The 18,622-nt window shown below is 31.3% G+C and overlaps 2 protein-coding genes and 1 long non-coding RNA gene across 12 annotated transcripts; 1 reads left to right on the top strand and 2 right to left on the bottom strand.

The window, feature by feature from the left end:
- Positions 1 to 35: 35 nt before the first annotated feature.
- Positions 36 to 12,160, top strand: LOC139989227 (MAP kinase-activated protein kinase 2-like). Of its 9 annotated transcripts, XM_072007377.1 has the most exons (11): positions 36 to 320; positions 630 to 645; positions 1,158 to 1,436; positions 2,937 to 3,225; positions 8,507 to 8,646; positions 8,736 to 8,800; positions 8,891 to 8,998; positions 9,104 to 9,202; positions 9,308 to 9,383; positions 9,465 to 9,675; positions 9,754 to 12,160. In XM_072007377.1, exons 3-11 carry the CDS (start codon positions 1,402 to 1,404, stop codon positions 9,991 to 9,993), a joined length of 1,263 nt encoding a protein of 420 aa, XP_071863478.1. In that variant the 5' UTR covers positions 36 to 320; positions 630 to 645; positions 1,158 to 1,401; the 3' UTR covers positions 9,994 to 12,160. The 9 variants fall into 9 exon arrangements, 8 of the variants coding, with proteins under 8 accessions (XP_071863478.1, XP_071863476.1, XP_071863483.1 ...); XM_072007375.1 differs by having other exon boundaries at positions 36 to 645; XM_072007382.1 differs by lacking the exon at positions 1,158 to 1,436 and having other exon boundaries at positions 40 to 320.
- Positions 4,076 to 5,089, bottom strand: LOC139989229 (uncharacterized). The gene is made up of 3 exons (XR_011800293.1): positions 5,003 to 5,089; positions 4,414 to 4,744; positions 4,076 to 4,324 (listed from the first exon to the last, which is right to left on the bottom strand). It is a non-coding gene; the product is annotated as an uncharacterized lncRNA (long non-coding RNA).
- Edc3 (enhancer of mRNA-decapping protein 3) lies at positions 12,157 to 16,939 on the bottom strand. 2 transcript variants are annotated; one of them, XM_072007373.1, is made up of 6 exons: positions 16,727 to 16,939; positions 16,351 to 16,521; positions 15,994 to 16,253; positions 15,783 to 15,919; positions 15,475 to 15,711; positions 12,157 to 15,400 (listed from the first exon to the last, which is right to left on the bottom strand). In XM_072007373.1, exons 2-6 carry the CDS (start codon positions 16,506 to 16,508, stop codon positions 14,807 to 14,809), a joined length of 1,386 nt encoding a protein of 461 aa, XP_071863474.1. In that variant the 5' UTR covers positions 16,509 to 16,521; positions 16,727 to 16,939; the 3' UTR covers positions 12,157 to 14,806. The 2 variants fall into 2 exon arrangements, with proteins under 2 accessions (XP_071863474.1, XP_071863473.1); XM_072007372.1 differs by having other exon boundaries at positions 16,351 to 16,525; positions 16,727 to 16,938.
- Positions 16,940 to 18,622: the final 1,683 nt, after the last annotated feature.

The following is an 18,622-nucleotide window of genomic DNA, read 5'->3' on the forward strand; positions in this document are numbered from 1 at the left end:
AAAAATTATAGCGTAGAGTCGTCCCTGTGTAGTGAGTCACATCCTAAGATTGCTTGTAGGGGCGCTTCGCTTTGCCGCCATAGCCGTTTTATCTACTAGTGTTTGTGAATTGGCTTTTGGTATGAAAGTCCGAGTCGTTGAGTGGACTTGAGTTCAGTAGTCAGTAGTGGTCGGTCGAATGCACGGAAAGTATGGTTATGGAAAAAGTTGCGTTTGGTTAACTTTTTTCTTATTAGGTTTTTCACAGCGAGAAAAATCGGTTTCCAACGGCGTCATCGAATAATTTCATATTCGTGTTAAAACCGGCTATTTTACGACAGGTCAGGTAGACAAATATTCTGATCTTTTTGACCGTTTGGTATTCGCGTGACACACCTCTGAGAAATTTTTTCTTTTTTTCGTGTGAAACAAACGTATAGAAACATAGTTACATTCTGAATATTCGTGAACATTATTTTTTATACCTTCGTATCGAATTGTGATTCAGTGTTATGACGTATCGTGACAAGAATAATTCTTAAGAAATACTAATCGAGTGTTCTCATGACAGTGTGAAATATAAAATGTTGTAACAGTGGTATTCTTTCTTTCAAATATATCATTTTATGGCGGGAAATTGAACTTTGAAGAAGCGGACGTCACCAAGTACGTTAAATAACCAGCATAATTATCTTTTATAATCATGCCAGAGTTTTTCTTTTTTTTTTTTTTTTTGGTTTTTTTCCCCTGATTTTCAGTTTGCCTTATCTTTAATGCATTTTATTTTGTTTGCATACGTCATACGCTACCGCTATTTTAAGTAAATCACTCAGTGAATCTTGATAAGGTATAGATGGCGAATTTGGCGGTGGATATACGTTTATGCAAATAGATCTTCGACAAGTCATTTTGTGTTCTATTCCTCCCATTGTGTTTATATTGCCAAGTTCATGAATCTTTTGACTGTGTAATTTGCGTAACAGAAATGCGATTCATCTCATTAGAAGTGTTGAGATAGACACACTGCATCCCGTGTAATCCCTCTACACATATGTACATACGCACATGTAAAAACTTGCTTTCTGATAATTGCTTTTTTGCACGCTTCTTTCCATCGTCAATCACCAGTTTCATTATTGAGGATGAGTTATATTAGTTTTTTTATCTTCGGTTTTCAGCTGGCCTCTTCCCTCTCTGTGCGATTATTCTTTGGATATCGAGTTTTGAGTTACGATTAGAGACACATTCTTATTTTATTCGACGACGCGGAGCTCACACAGTTAATCCATAACTCACCGCTACCTGACTGTGTTACCTCTGAGAATTCTTTGGAATTTCGGCCCTCCCGGAAGGCGATGCTTTCTATCTTCGTTCAACGATTCGATTAGAAAGATTTCGAAACGTTAAAAAAAAGCTACACAAATGCCGAAATCGGCAGCCAAGTGGACATTCTGGAGGTCTCTGTCATATTATTAGACTGCAGATGTTCATGCATATTCATACTTTCATAAATGATTAACTAAAAAGAATGAAACTTAAATAAACACTTATATTATCCATTACATAATATAACATATAATTCACTTTGGATATCTTATGCAGTTTTGCATATTACGCGCGTTTTATATAATTTCCGCTTTTAAATTTCCCACACATAAATGCATAAACATCTGTAGAACGTATTATATTTTATTTCCTCGAAATCAATATATCAGATTGTTTTAAATACGATAACGTCAACTCGTCCTTTTGAATAATACGACGATAAACACTATTCCTCATCATTCTTTGTAGATTTTTGTTCGTTGCAATCATAACAATTGCACATTATTACTTAATCTCGTGCTGATTAAAACTTGCGACTGATTTTTTAACCCTGTTTTACGACGTTTTTGTCCTTTGTTTTTTGTTTCTTTGATCTATCGATCGATCATTTCTGTTGCTGTTTTATTGCGTGTATCGATCATCATTAAAGCAACACATAATCGACGCACCCGATTGGGATAGTCTTGATAATTTGAAAATGTTCCATTCACGTGCGTTGAGCTATGTAGTATAATTTTACTGCAATCGATTGAACTTAGTTGTGTAATACATAAAGGTGTGCGCGTATTTGAGTAAGTATATCGTGCTATATCGTGTATGTGTACTTACAATGTGATTATACAAACAAATATACAGTTTACCAAAATATTTCCTGTAAGTTACAAAGTAAATTAATTTGATCAATTAACTAATTACCATACGTGATACATTTAAGTGTAACCTTTTTATCAATTTTATTTCCTATAATTGGTTTAATAGCTTTTATAAATTTAAAGATTTACTAATTACGTAAAGATGTCAATTATATAAATTACATATGCATAATCAGATATTGATATTTTCTATCGCAATGTCAATTTGATAACAACACGCGAGTAACTGCTTGGCGTACCACGTCGCGATTAATCAGATGATAATGGACTTATCAGTTTAAGGTAATAAGAAATACTTGAAATCTGTAATGAGTAACTTCTTCATACTCGTGGCGAATAACAGGAAATACGATTTACTTTCAAATAGGATATAAATCGCGTTCCGTTGGTAACTCTTAAAGATAAAATAGGCGCCGATGCGAGTGATAAAATAGCTTTTCGTTGGCAAATAATTTTTTTATAGCTATACTACTGTCAGTACTGTCATTCGCGGTGGCGCGCTCACAAGTATCAGCACGAAATATGCTATCGTTCTAAGGTTTTTCTTATCAACGGTGCCAGTCAAATCGTCGTACTTCTTCGCATTTCTCATGAAGTGTCTCAATTTTCTTCGAATATTTATGGTGTCGGTACATTTGCGTTATTTTTATATATATATATATACACGTAGTACACACGTAGAAAAAGGAGAAAAATAAGAGTCGAGTCTCTTCTCCCCCATGGGATGAGAACGTGATTGACGATCGATTACCATTTTAGAAAGTGCAAGAGGCCCGTCGGCGAGGAGAACGAGGAGAATAAGAAAGGAAAACGGAAACGAGCAGCGGAAATAGAGATCGAGGTGTCGACGAAAGAGAAAGAGGTTTCGACCGTGGAAACCAAACGGAAAACCATGGAACACACGGTCACAAGATGCGACATCCGTTTACCAAAAGTCACACCGATCACCGATGACTATGAAATCAGTAATCACGTGCTTGGTCTTGGAATAAACGGAAAAGTTGTTCAGTGTTATGACAAAAATACCAGGGAAAAATATGCGCTCAAGGTGAGATAACGATCAATGATTTCTTCCGTGGAATCGGTCATTCTTTGTAATTAGTCTTCGTTGGTTATTCTGTGGAATCGGCCATTTTTGTTTTTAATCAGTCTCCGTTAGTTACCCTGTGAAAAATTACATATGTGTTTGTCTTTTGTATATACGTATACGAGAAAGTGGATTTAACCCTCCGCATGCAATGTGAGACATTTTAGCCTCCCAACGATTCTTGAGTCGTCAAATAATTTTGTTTAAATTTCGAATTTTTAACAACAAATTGTTTAATATTTCATCTTGACATCTATTAGGATATCGTAGTAGGTTAAAAGTAGCCATAAATTTTTCTAAATTTTTCAAAGCCTCGAACACGCTAGAAACATGATCTTAGATGCCTGCCCTACCGTGGTACGCTATGTTAGTAAAAAGTAGCTTGCACCCGGAAGGCTAATTTTGTGTTAATGGACTTAATTTTAATGGAACACAAATACGAAATGGACAAATATGAAAGCTTCAAAATACCAAAATAATCGGATTATTTCGTTCTTCCTTTGTTCAGAGATATGACGCTGTGTGCGTATTACGGTGCAAGCAAACCTGATCGAATTCTTTGGTTTCTTTATATTCTATTTTACTGTGCGAAACTACCCGGGAGCTGGGAGACTTGATTAAAATTTCACGCACGAGCAATAAAACGTTGTGTACAGGCATGTAATTACAAAAGCGGCATGTATGACGACACGTGTAGGTTGGAAACGTCAGACATATTATTTTTCATATTGCTACTCGATTATACCGACCGAGATAAACGTAACAAGATTTACGAACGTTTCGATTGTTATCAGTAGATATAAAAGCAATATATGTTTCATACATATAAGTGTAATATGACACATCTGGCCTTAGTTATTTTTGGAACATGCGGAACGATGCTCCAAGGATGAACCGGATACCTTATTTGATGCGTGTACATTTTTACGCATATGTAGATCTATCAGAGATGTACAATAATGTCACGTTAATAGTTCGCCATTTCACTTCTCTAGCTGGCTATCGCTATCCCCACCAACTCTTGATACTGATTTCGTGGTGTACCTCTGGCATTATGTTTCTAAAGTAAACAAAGGTATCATGTACTTGTATCTCACTCGCACTCGACATGGAAAAGAAATGTTTGAAATTTCCTAGAAATATACCTACCTCGATAACTGGCCAGATAAGGTTCCGGATCGTGGCCAGTTAACGAAGTACTGTTGTATCGATACCCACTTAGCGATGCTAAAGTATGATCATCGACTGACGGTGTCCAAGCGAGTCCAGACCGCGAGTCATCTTCTATTTATACTCGGTGATTTCCCATTCGACGATTCCGACCATGCGGTGTATCGCTCGAAGTCTGCTCATCTCTCTTATTTTCTCTATATCGCCTTGGAAAAATTTTGGGAATCCTTGCGTTTTCGCCTTTTCACGGTCGGTTTGTTGTTCTTGCAACTTTTCGCGCCGTCGTTCCCGCGCAGAATTCCACGGACAACTGAACAAACGCCAAATGTGAAATGTCATTGCAATCGTAAATATTATATGAATCATGAAATGAATCGCGTGTCGATAGTAAAAGTACCGGCGAAGGTAATAACGAATTCAGAGTCGTAATAACTTTGTCGTGATTTATTAAATATTTTAACACTGACATGTATGCAACTGTTAAGGATAGTTTTATCAGTTTTGAAATTTGAAAAATATTTTAGAATAGGTTTTAATAGAAGTATTGATTAAAGGTATACATACATACATAGAATGTCAACGACCGATTACGTGAATCATACGATGCCACACGCGCGACATACGCTTTGCTAATTTAGGAGCTGTTTCTTGATAGATTTTTCTCGTTATAAACGATATTTTAAAGAATTAAATTTGAAAAAAAAAAAAAAAGAAAAAAGATGAGTTTCGATATCTTTTCGTAGATCATACTTTGAATACATAAATCAGTTACAAATTATAATATATACGTATATGTACCATATATAGTAAATAACATATCTCCTATCACGCTTTAACATATCAAAGTATAATATATTTATATGCTATTGTCTACTTTTTGTTTTTATTTTTCTTTTATCAATTTAATACACCCTTTTCTAATAATAATCTAGTTTCTCTCTCTGTAAACAAGAAAGTAAACACGCAATGAGGATATGCAAGCATCTGATATGTATGCTGTATAATTGTGATTGTATAGACAAGAATAGCTTGATAAGTTTCGACGGTAATATGTCATTATTTATACTTATATATGTAGTATCGATGATCTCATGTTTGCTTATATAAAAATTATTAATGCTATCAAAGTTATCGACCCGTCAACTAATCCAACATCGAAGGATTAAAATACATTTCTTGTCATAAACCAACTATCAATAGATATTTTCTTTTTTTACGTAACATGGTAGCTTCGTAGCAACGTGTAAAAGTATAGGTTACTACGATTGTATGTGTTACAGATATTAGTCGATACCCTATCGACTGAGCGTGTATATCTTTTATCGATAAAGACGATATCTTAATGAAAGGAAAAAAGCAAAACTAAAAGAAGAGACGAAGAAAAAATTCAGCAAAGAAAAGAGAGAATTTAATTTGTATAAAGCAATTCGTTTCAAATTAACGGTTAGCAAGCAGAGCGGAATTTAAGGATAATTTATCACGTTGAATTATCGGGACCGAATGATTGGAAACGAGTCATATAAATCAGCAAAACAGTTTAAATTACGCAGCATGACCATGAAGAGATCCAACAGTAGTGGCGATAATTCTATTATTCCGACAGTCGCAAACTCTTAATTATCTCTTTAATTAACCTTCGAATACTTCCGATTCAATGCTAAATTGATTCGACGCCTTTGCTTCACAATAATTATAATTGTCATCAATATGAATCCATAATACGAATTTATTAATGCGAAATGTTTTTATGCGTGTCATTGAAATAATGATTTTTGTAGGACGTGGTGGTCGCTATACGGTGTAAGCTGATACCAATGTATAGATTCTGGTAATACAAGAAACAAGCACCTTGAGGCATACCCGAGGAGAAAGTCAGAGAATCATATTTCCATGCGTATCTTCATGTAGCTACAAAAAAAGATCAATATTTGCGGACTATGGCAGAGACCAATGTTGCAAGCAAGTGTTTCTGTTACGAATTTGGTTTCGTTGATTGATTACTTCTTGCCTCGGATACGATCAGTCGGACTGTTGTCACCATTGTTTCAGATTTCTTTACCTTGACTGTAGCATTCCGAGAATACTTGAATTTTTATTCGTTTCTTCGTTCTTGTACGAACGAACGGTTTCTGTATTTCTGCGATCCGTCAGTAGAATCTCAATAACAGGAAATCAGTGACGAAAATATCGTTGCGATTTCTTTTTATAAAAAGATTCTTTTCTCCTTTACACGTAAGCTTGATGAAAATATCGAAACGTTTTATACGTTTATTACGTTATTTATGAAATTGATTATATAAAAACGTTATATAATTTGTATAATTAAGGTGAGAAAAGGGGGAAAAAAAAAGAAGAACAAATGATCAGCTGTATTGCGCGTTTCTTTTTCTGCGTAAAATACGCTAGTGTAGGCTGCTGAGCATAATCTGATCGCAGTGCCTATTAATAATAATCCTACGAGTTCAGTTATGCGTCTGTTAGTCGTCGTAACAATGGACATGTCACTTTGTACTAACGCTAATTACATTACCGCGGAATAATGCAAAACGGTCGAATGCTCGTGAACACGTAACCAATGTATTTTCATTTATAAGGGGAGCATAACAATCGTGGAAAATCCTGCAAATCGAAGCACCTTGACGATTATACATTGTTCAGCAATATCGGAGAAATCCACTTGCTTAGGAAACAGTCGATTTTTCGTACTTCAAGGACAAAAGTTTGATTTTGAATTCAACGTTCTGTAAATTGAAAAATTTAAGAATTTAATGATTAAATTTCAGTGATCTTTTATTACAGTCTCACTTAACGTAAGGCAAGTTTTATGTGCAAATGAACGTATCTTCTTATGTAACGAGTTTTTCGCAGAGGTTTCATTTATATGTGAGAGTTGTCTATTTCATTATCACCATCAATACAGCAACTTCAAGTTGAAACCGGTTTCGACCTTTTCAAGCGCGTTCCGCAAGTTTTAATTGTATTTGAACATTTTTAGAACGTCCAATGTATTCGATGCTCTAAAAATACTGCTCAACCGTGAGACACTTTTTTCGCCCTTCTTTTATCTCGCAACTTTATATCAGCGCCATATTTTGCACGACGTGTATTTTTACGAACCGATGCATAAAATTACACACCACAGATATTGTAATCTTTGAGTTTATAAACATTCTATAGCTATTGAACGTGAAATAACAATATTTTAATTAAAAATAACGCTTACTTTATATTATAAAATATATAAAAGCAAAAGGAAGGAACAAACTAAGTGGAAACGAAATGAAGTATTATACTAGTCAAGAATTCGAGTTTAACATGGGTCTTGATCGATGTTACTTAAATAAAGGACATTTATACTGTGCCAATAGCGACTTTGTAGCGTTAGATAAAACCTTTGTTTGCTCTGCCAAGTAATTCTTTGAGCTGAACGTTACAAGCTGGTTATACATTACGACATGTTTCTAACAGTAATATTTTTTATTATTTTACGTATTCACAAACAAAGTGTTTTTTTATCGGTTGTACCATAAAGATGGAAGATATTTAAATTTTAAATAAATTATGCGTAATATATATACGCATAATATATTTTAATCCAACAGTATAAATTAAAAACAGTGTTAGTAAATTAGAATATTACAGTATTTTAAAACTACGTTGTACTCATCGATGCGGACTATCGTACATTAATTCAAGAATGTTAGGTCGCGAACCACTACATAATGCAATAAGTTTTATCGATTTAACGATGGAGTCAGCTGTTTTTAGGTCATTCACCAGCGGTTTTTAAAGCAAATATACGAGTATCATATGTGTGTATAAAATTCATACGCGTTCCATTGCGTATTCTTTTACCTATTAAATATTGTACAATGTTATACGATACTGCCAGTCATTACATTATCACTTCTAATGTCTATTCGTTTTTATCTTAGCAGATTACGTCACTTCATTTATTCAAGGTTTCGTGTAAATCCCCTATAGCCTCGAAATTTTTATAAACTGTATACAATTGCTATATTTTGGAATTGTTGAATTTAATATTGATTTTTGTTCAATTTTGTGCTTATAGGTACTGTACGATTGTGTAAAAGCACGAAGGGAAGTTGAATTGCATTGGAGAGCATCAAACTGCAGGCACATAGTGCAAGTCAAAGATGTATATGAAAATACATATAGTGGAAATAAATGTTTATTAGTTATTATGGAATGGTAAGCTTGTAAATATTTGGATTAAGTGATTTTATCGTATAAATGATATTAATGAGCAATATTAAATAATAAATTTCATCAACTTTTAGTATGGAAGGAGGAGAACTGTTTGAGAGAATACAAGATAGGCAAGATGGTGCTTTCACAGAGAGAGGTAAACTAAGTTAATGTATTATATTTTGATGATGCATTTAATGTAAATATAAGAAACATTTTCTGATTATCTTATGTTATTTTTGTATAGAAGCTGCACAAATAATGTATGAAATTTGTGTTGCTGTAAAGCACCTGCATGATATGAATATTGCGCACAGAGACCTTAAGCCGGAGAATCTTTTGTACTCTAAGCCTGGTATGTAAATAAGTATATTAAAGCTGAATGAATCATAGAAATGTTTAACATTCGTTGAATTGTACTGAATTGAACTTATAGATAGATTATGTATTCCGTTTTTAGATAGTACTGGAATATTGAAACTTACTGATTTCGGTTTTGCGAAAGAGACTCATATGAAAGATACACTACAAACCCCGTGTTATACGCCATACTATGTTGGTAAGTTGTTTTTCAAAATTCTAATTTTATTTTTAACCAACTTAATTGCATAGCTTAAAAAGCATATGGAAATAATAAAGCAGATATTTTTTCTGGTTTGCATAGCTCCTGAAGTTTTGGGACCAGAGAAATATGACAAAAGCTGTGATATTTGGTCACTTGGAGTTATAATGTATATACTGTATGTAACTATTATTTACGAATAAATATTTTAAATTTATGTATATATTCTAAAATATATTAATATTTTATAATATTTTAGATTGTGTGGTTTCCCACCTTTCTACAGTAATCATGGTTTAGCAATTTCACCAGGAATGAAAAAAAGAATTCGGTTAGGTCAATACGACTTTCCATCCCCTGAATGGTCTAATGTAAGCACAGAGGCAAAGAATCTCATCAAGGGTATGTTGTGTACAGATCCAGCTCAAAGACTTCAAATCGACGAAGTTATGCGCAACAAATGGATTGCTGTAAGAATTCTGTTTCATTATTGTCAATTCATGCGTTGTACGGTCGTAAATATAGATCATTGTCTGTTTTATATATAGCAATACACGGAAGTACCCCCCACGCCTTTACATACTGGTCGCGTACTCCGAGAAGGCGAAGAACTTTGGCCAGAAGTTCAAGAAGAAATGACACGGTCATTAGCTACCATGCGCGTAGACTACGATACGGCCAATTTGAAACAATTAGATCACACAAATAACGCGTTATTAAACAAACGTAGACGAGCGAAACAAAAAAACGCTGTACCACCGACTGCTAATCCTACGCCAGCATCCTAGGGAGACGTAATAAGAGCCAGTCAACACTGGCGTGTCTTTTTACGAAGATGTATAAGGTATAGTGTAATGATCATGAGAATTGTTTTTTGACAGTTACATAATGTAAAATATAAAAATTTCGTGCAGAATAGTCTTGAAAAGATCCTGCCTACGTCGAGATATTAGGCACATGAAATTGAATTTAACTATGCAATTACGACAATTTACGACATTTTAAATATTTTTAAAATACTATCGATCGTAATTGCTAAATTTGAATGACAGGAACACAGTTGACATAATAAGCAAAGGATATTTTACCAGTTATGGTGCATTTTTCGCTACTTAAAAGATTTAATAATACAGAAAGAAGTACCAGGATTAAAAACCAATCTGATACGACTAAATAATGTATATTACAATTTATATTTATTGATGAAACGTTGATAAGAAAAACGTTTTCTCATCAGTAACTGCATATGTAATAAATTCATATTGAAAAGAAATATAAAAATTATTTTTCAATTTTAAATGGAATGTTGGACTTCATAATGAAGGTCTGTTATTTAATATAAAAGAATGCGCCACCTAATTAGCAGCTTCTCATTGATTTACTTAAAATTTAAGTCTTAAATCATAAATTATAATGCTTGGCAATTTTTATGTGTATAGTGGTATTTCCTATATTATCTTTAAATTATTAAACTACTATTATTTATCGCAATTGACGTATAAGACAAAAATACATCATGCCAATTTTTATTAGTACGTTTTTTCAGTTGTTATCTGTGTACAGTTACAATTCATTCAAATTATGAAAATAACGTTTAATTAAAAAATAATGCAAACATGTGTAATGTACTTTTAAGTGATATTTTGACTGAGGCTGAATACATGTAAGAATCCTTATAATTGTTGCAAGGTGCTAACATATGTTGCTCTAATTATTTCGTAGGCATTAAAACAATACTACAGTTCCCTAATTTTTTAAATAAATAAAATTTATAGTAAAAGATGAAACTTAGGAACAAAGATGTACACATTACAATATAAATGTAGTAATTATATTTTTTTAGATGTATTATAAGACAAAAATTGAAATTTAGACTAAAGAAATGCCTTAACCAACATCAGATCAATTTTTAGTTTAATGTTTAATTATCATAATTAAATATTTCAAGTAGGTACAGATCCAATAACGTGTAAGGTGAGAGGTGATGAAATCTCATGAATGTATCATTGTTTCTTCTGAGGCAACGTCTATGTTATGAATGTAAATATTATATGTATGAAGTATTTTTAATAAGATACTTGTAGTTGAAGCTATGATTATTCATATTACCAATAGCTCTCCATGATAAGTATTAGAAATGTTTAATAGATGAAAATAGATCTTGTGACTGATAAATAATGAGAAAATTAGGCCCTAATTGTTTTCACAGTTCTATATCATTGATTTGTTTTCAGAATAATAGAATTCTAAACTAAGTACTATATTTAGTAATATACTTATTATTAAATAATAGATTATTTTAGAATCGTGGAAACAAGACTTCCTCAAAATAAACATTATGTAATGGTTTAGCTTCTAAACCTCATTAAAAATAATCAAACTGAAGGTCAACTAGTTGTATACGAAAACTGACGCAAACTTAAAGAAAGGACAACTCTACACTACATTTGTAAATTAAAATAATACGTTTAGTTTCAAATATCATATAAACGACTGTCGCATTATTGTACTTGATAATACTGAAATAGTACAAGTGTTGTTTACGATTTTATAGATTAACATTATTAGAAAACGAAAATAAGTATGAGTGCTTTGAGTTGGACTATACTATCGAAATATTTTTGTAATGGATTCAAGTATATTGATTTGCACTGCATTTATAAAACTTGACAATAAATGTAAAAAGTATCTTTAATTAATGCAATGTCAGTAAATCTATGTTTGGTACAGCCTTTGTTCACTGTATAAGTGTCACTTCATTGCTACAAGTAAGCGTAGCGCGAGATACCTTCATATAACACGTGTTTTATAATGAAGTATTATCAACGTGTATAATTTGCTTTCTATAAATAAAAGGAATAATTTTGAAAGTTCAATAAAAAGGTAAAAAATTGTATTATTGATATAACTGTGATAAATATATAAATAAACATGAACAAGTGAAAAATTAAATTTTCGGCATACCTTCGCGTTGTTTTCTTACTGTTCCGCATGAGTTTATAGTACAATTGTGCAAAAACTTGAATAGTGCGGGGCTTGAGAACCAATTATCAACAAACAATTGATGACCCTTTCCTAAATACTGTTGTAGCAAGTTTACCACAATATTGCCTGATCTACCGAATTTTACAGAAAATGTATCAACGTCAGAAATAGCGTCGGTATAAACAATAAAATCTAAAACATATCCTGTCTTACAATCGCACAACACAAACGTTTTTATTCCAAACTTACTCCTCTTAGGTTTGTATTGTTTAAATGACAATCGTCTTTTGTAAAGCATATGGTTCTCATCAATGCATAAATCCCTGAAGGGAAGAAATGATTTCTTGAATGTTTCGCGCAGTTTGTTGTAAGGTTCACGAATTTTTGTTAGTAGGTTTTTAGACGTTTCTAATCTTTTGTCGCTAAAATGAATCACCTTTTGTAATGCGAGGTATCTATCCCGCGTCATATGTTTACCAAAGACATCTTTTCTAATAATTTCATTGGTACTCCAATATTCATTGCATGATAATTTTTTTAAGCGCGACATTGTCAGCGTCAAAGCAATGAAACGATATAACTCGTTTATCGTAGCATCATGCCACTTTTTCAGTGAGGAAGGAATGTTTTCCAATTGTTCAACTGTATATCGATAAAAATTGTTAGTTGTGTTCGTTATATGTGTCATCAAATCCTCGGAAAAAAATATTCGGAAATAATCTATGATTTGAAATGAATAGGTAATATTCTCTGTTATAATTCCAGAATTTCTATCGTCGAACGTATGTATATAAGGTTTTAAATTCGCATGCAACCACTTTATATTTGAACTATGGCTCTTTTCTTTGGTTATTTCTGCTTCTGAATCAGACGAAATAAGAACTCCTCCCCGTTCGACATTTCCACTGTTGCGCTAGAAAACGATGTCGTTTTCGCTTGATGAATCAGAATACATTATGTACATTGTCTACAAATTATTTATAATTTGAAGTAGTCTGAACAATTAAACTTGCAAGCAATAACAACAAGTAGTTATATCATGTAGCGATCATATTCCGCCCAACTGTAATAGTTACTCATCTAAACCGAGAATTTGTACAATAATTAACTAAAGATGACAGTAGGTTGTACATATGTATGTTTTTGGTGATTATTGACTTTAGCCGACGGTCGACCGTGGGAATATATTCGGTGATTGTTGACTATAGTCGACGTTCGTACCAAAGAGGTTAATTATTCAATTGTACTCTGTATTTTAATTACTAATTTACTAATAGAATTATTATAAAAATTCGTTAAACTGTAGTTACAAAAAAATAAAAGAATATTAAAATCACTAATATTATTTCTTTCGTCTCTATCTCTAAAATAGATATAAGAATTTAAACTAATTTTTAGAGAATATATCAAACCTTGTTTTACAGTGCCTATTCTAATTAGATTTGCTCAATGTATAATTAATGCATTTATATTTTTTTTTTCTACATTATATTTTTAAATCTACTTAAAACTTTCCATGCAAGTAATTCTAAAAAAAAAAATGACATTGGTATTATTTATAGAATTTACTACCATATTAAATGTCAAGACTAATGTTCAAAATATATAAATATATATTTACATGTACAATATAAATAACTTACTTAAGCTACCTATGAGTAAAGTAAATCTTATACAATCATTCTATTACAACTCATTATTTGAATTATGCTACCATATTTCATACATTATTCAGTAAACATGGACATGTCATAACACAAGTATATTTTATTGCAGCAATAAAGATACTTTTTAATCCATGCTTAACTTTACAAAAATAGGAGCTAAAAGAGAATCCGAATATTATAGAAGACATGTAAATATTTCTTGTCTCATATTTCAACTTTATGATTAATTATAAACAATTTGTAAATAAATATTTTACAAATTTTTATGATAATATATCTCTTACAAGTTATGAAAAATATGTATAAAGAAAATTTCATCTCTCTACTAATAGATCATCACTTCATGTCAAATTTGGGGGATAAATTCATCTAAATATGATCAGTAGTAATTTTTGTTCCAATGTTATAAATAAAAATGAGTCACATATGTATAAAAAAATTTGTACGATTATATTTTTTTGTAACAGGAATACCATATACTTATAGTATTATGTACTTATTATATACTTATAGTATGAAACGACATACTTGTTAAAATGTATCAAATACAAGTAGTATTTGTAGTTTTTATGCTTTATAACATTTAAAAATTTATATACTAGATTTACTTGAATTTATTTTTTATTTAAAAGCATTTATTTTTTTTATGTAACTTACAAAACCAAACACTGTATATTTATCATTTATATGTTCGTTTCTTGTATACACTGTATACTTACACATTTAAAAGAACAATTACACACAATTGGCTTTGCACACCAAATTATAATTGTTCCTACACAAACTACACTTCATCTCTATAACATTAAATGCTACATCATACATGATCTTTATCATTAATTTCCAACATCTTCGCGATTTAAGTATAAACTTTTATTAGCAAGGCATAAAATAAAATTATACTAAATTATAACATCTTATGAGAAACAACATCCTTTTTATAAATTTGCTAAGAATTATTGGAATGCAAAGGAATGACAAATTTTGGTCCAAAAGGAGACCTATATGTTATACCAACGTCCGCATATACTTCGTTTGGCAATGCAAGATTACATAAATATAATTTGCCATTGTCAACACTATGAGATAATGGTAATCCACCAAGCAGGCTACATTTACTAAGAATACCAGGTGTTCCTGTAGCTGGTGGTTCAATGGCTAAAATAGGCGCCCTATTATTATTTGCCCATTTTGCTATAGGTGTAATTATCCTTGGTGAGTTCTCGTCGCAAAGTGCTACAAGTATCAAATCCACCACTGATGGCAAGTTCTTAAATTTAGTTTCTACCTTGTTCCCCGTTAACTTGTACAAAGACAATTCTTGTAGGAGGAAAACATCCTCAGAATTTTCTACAAACACTATTGTCTTAATGCCATGACTAGATAACTGTCTAGCACAATTAACACCTGCCGCACCAGAACGATGAGGTCCACAAAGTGCAATAATCGTTGGCCACTGGTGTGCATTATTTGGATTAAGTCGATGGCTCCCTCCTAACAGTTGCAATATAATTTCTGTACCAGCACGACCAAGAAGTTCCACCTAATTTTAAAATTAATTTCATTATACAAAAATATTGTAAATCTATTTTCTTATATTAATTAATTTGTACATACTCTACGCTCCCAACTAATACCCAATCTATCTGCTGCTCCTATTAATTGACGATGAAGGTTAAGTGTTATACTAGGAATTATTAAACCATTGTCTGTTACATATTCTATTTCACCAGCACTAGGTACCAGTATCTGTCTAATATCTGCACGTTCAGAAACAATAATATTTTCATCGTGCCTATAGTTTACTTGCTTTTGTTTCTTAGATTTCAAAGAATTTATTTTTTGCCACACAGCCTGTAAAAAGTGTTTTAATACTATGTTAATAATGTGCTATGTAATGAAATTATAAAAAGTAAGAAGCATACCTCTTTGTCAAATAGGGCTAAATTCTTTTCAAAATCAAAGTCTTGATTCAAGGATTGATCAATTGGAGTACCAAATGTGTGCTCATTTCTTTGTTTACTACTTAATTTTTTTTGTACTGGTTTATCAATAGATTCAGCTGAAAAAGCAAATTATCAAAAATGCTTTACATTTACTTATTATAAGAAAAGTTAAAATTCTTCACTATTATACCTAATGAAATTTTCCCATTTGCAGGTTGTTCTATTGTGGATTGAGAATTATTATTTGGCTTCTTAAAATTGGTTTGTGTTTGTGATGATGTGGATTGAACAGAAGATGAAACACTTTCGGAAAATGATCTACCAGCTCTTTTGGCAATAGGTCTCTTTACAGTTATATTATTCTGTGTTTGATTACTATCACTTGTATCACTACTATCGAATCCTATATTATTAATTGATATGAACTCTACATTCAGTATATCCTTTGCACTAAAAATTAAAAAACAATCTGTGCTTAATTCTATGTGCTTTATTTAATGTTCTTACTTATAAGGAAATTGATCAAATTCTCATCACTAAATGATACCATAATACAACTATAGGTGAGCTATGAGGAACTCCGTTACAAAAAGCTTTTGAAAGTATAATACAATCCTTATTTAAATCCACTATTTGTCCTTGATAAGTTCCAACTTCTTCGATACACTTTACAGAAACTGTACAACCCACAAATTGTTCTGACATCCTGATTATCAATCTAGCTGCACATAACAGACTTATAAAAATTATATATCCTCTACGAGGCCTTACTTGAATGAAACTAATTGTTTTATGTGAGTAATGATTATAGAAATATCTTAAAATTAGTAACAACAGTAAATATTTTATGAATTAGACGATCAAAAATTCAAGAAAATCGGAATTTTTACAAAAACAATTATGAAAACAAAAATTATACAAACCTAATATAGATGATTAAATCTAAATATATTTTTATTATTTGGCTAACAATGATTACGGTTAATTTAAAATTCTATTATTATTTTGATGTTTAAAAGTATTAAACATATGACGATACATTCATTAACGTGGAATACCGGACATAATTTCCGTATATTTTCATACCACTCTTAATCTAACCCCCACACCATTTGTAAGAATCTACAACGCGCTATATGAAAACGAAACATACCTCGATACTATTGGTTCGTTCCTCTTGTGATCGATTTTTCACTAAAAAAAATACTAGAGATTTTCAAATATTTAAACTACTGTTTACGCTACTACATAGCAAATATTTTATTAAAAAATAAGCATGAATTTTATTCAAATATAAAAAAGTTCACAGAAGATAATGTATGAAATAAAATGAAAAATTATTACTGAAAAATTTAAGTGTTACATTAAAGTTATTGGTTGTTGTTCTTTGACATTCTTTAACATCCAATAAAGATATTCGTAACATGCATTCTGATGTTCTTCATTATTTATTATGTAGATAATTACATACTAATATAACTTTGCATTTTTGTGATAGCATCAATCAAATTGTGATTGACACATTCTATCTTTGGTCTTTGTATCTTCATTTAAAATGTAGCACATATTCAACAGATAATTAAATTATTAAAAAGTGCGTAATGTTCATTTTATTATACATATAAATTAATATTTAATTCAAGATTAAATAAAAGTTTACAATACTAAACTTATCTATAATTATCAATACAAATACAGCATGTTTTATTTTTTATTTTATTATATTGTTTCATTTTAATATATTATAGTATAATATTTGCAGAATATAAATAAAGATTATGTTATATATGTATATAACACAATATTTAAAAAATGTTTTATTTTTTATCTTCCAAATATTTTATTTTGTTTTTAAAATAACTATGCATCGTTATATATGGTTTTTGCCTAAACATTTTATTTATATTTCTTGTGGTTAAAAATAATAAAAATTATTATTTTAGAGAAAAATCTCTAATATATAAGAGATACCAATATTTAATAATTTTACCACAATTATTTAATGAAATAAAAAATTATAATAGCACACTTTACTTTGTTCTGTTATATTCAATGGAACGTGGAATGATGTTGGTATAAATCTTTGTTAAGTGCCGAAGCGAGTATCTTTACTATAAAGTGCCACGGAATGTTTTAAGAGGAGAAGCGTTACGCTTTAGCGTACTTTAAAGTCTTTTCTACACGAATACATAGGGACTGAATATACGACTACCGGCAGGAAGGAAGAAGCTACGTTAAAACCGGGAATGCCAGTTTATACACGAACATGTAAGAATAAAAACCCACAGTGAACACAAAAAAGATTCCTGTCTCATAGTGCGTCATGACAGTCATGGCCATCGTGGGACTCTCATTGCTTATGTGAAACAAGCCTAACTGTGGGTTATTGGTTGGTATAGCATATTCCTTCTTCGTATGCTTAAGAAGGAGGGAGCCATTACCGTGTAAAGTGTAAGGCTATAAGGTGTAGGGTATAGGGTGTAGGTGTAAGTGACCTTACGCTGGAAGTGAAACGAATCAACGGCAGATTAATGAAACGGTGCACCTATAATTATTAAATTTTTCTGAATTTCTAATTATCTTGTATATTTTTGTTAACTGAAATTATTACGATATTGCACAAAATATTATGAAGAAAAGTTATATTTTTTATATTGCGACTTGCTAATTTTAAGTTATGCTTTATTCATTTATGACGTCTATTTTTTTTATCTAATTATGCTAATTCTTATTATATTATGTCTCCGTTATGTTCTGTATTCTCTTAGCTGCTAACAGATAATTCGAAATTTGTATCTTAGATTAAACGTAATAAATAT

This window comes from Bombus fervidus, chromosome 7 (assembly GCF_041682495.2).
Source record: "Bombus fervidus isolate BK054 chromosome 7, iyBomFerv1, whole genome shotgun sequence".
NCBI classification, from domain to species: Eukaryota; Metazoa; Arthropoda; class Insecta; order Hymenoptera; family Apidae; genus Bombus; species Bombus fervidus.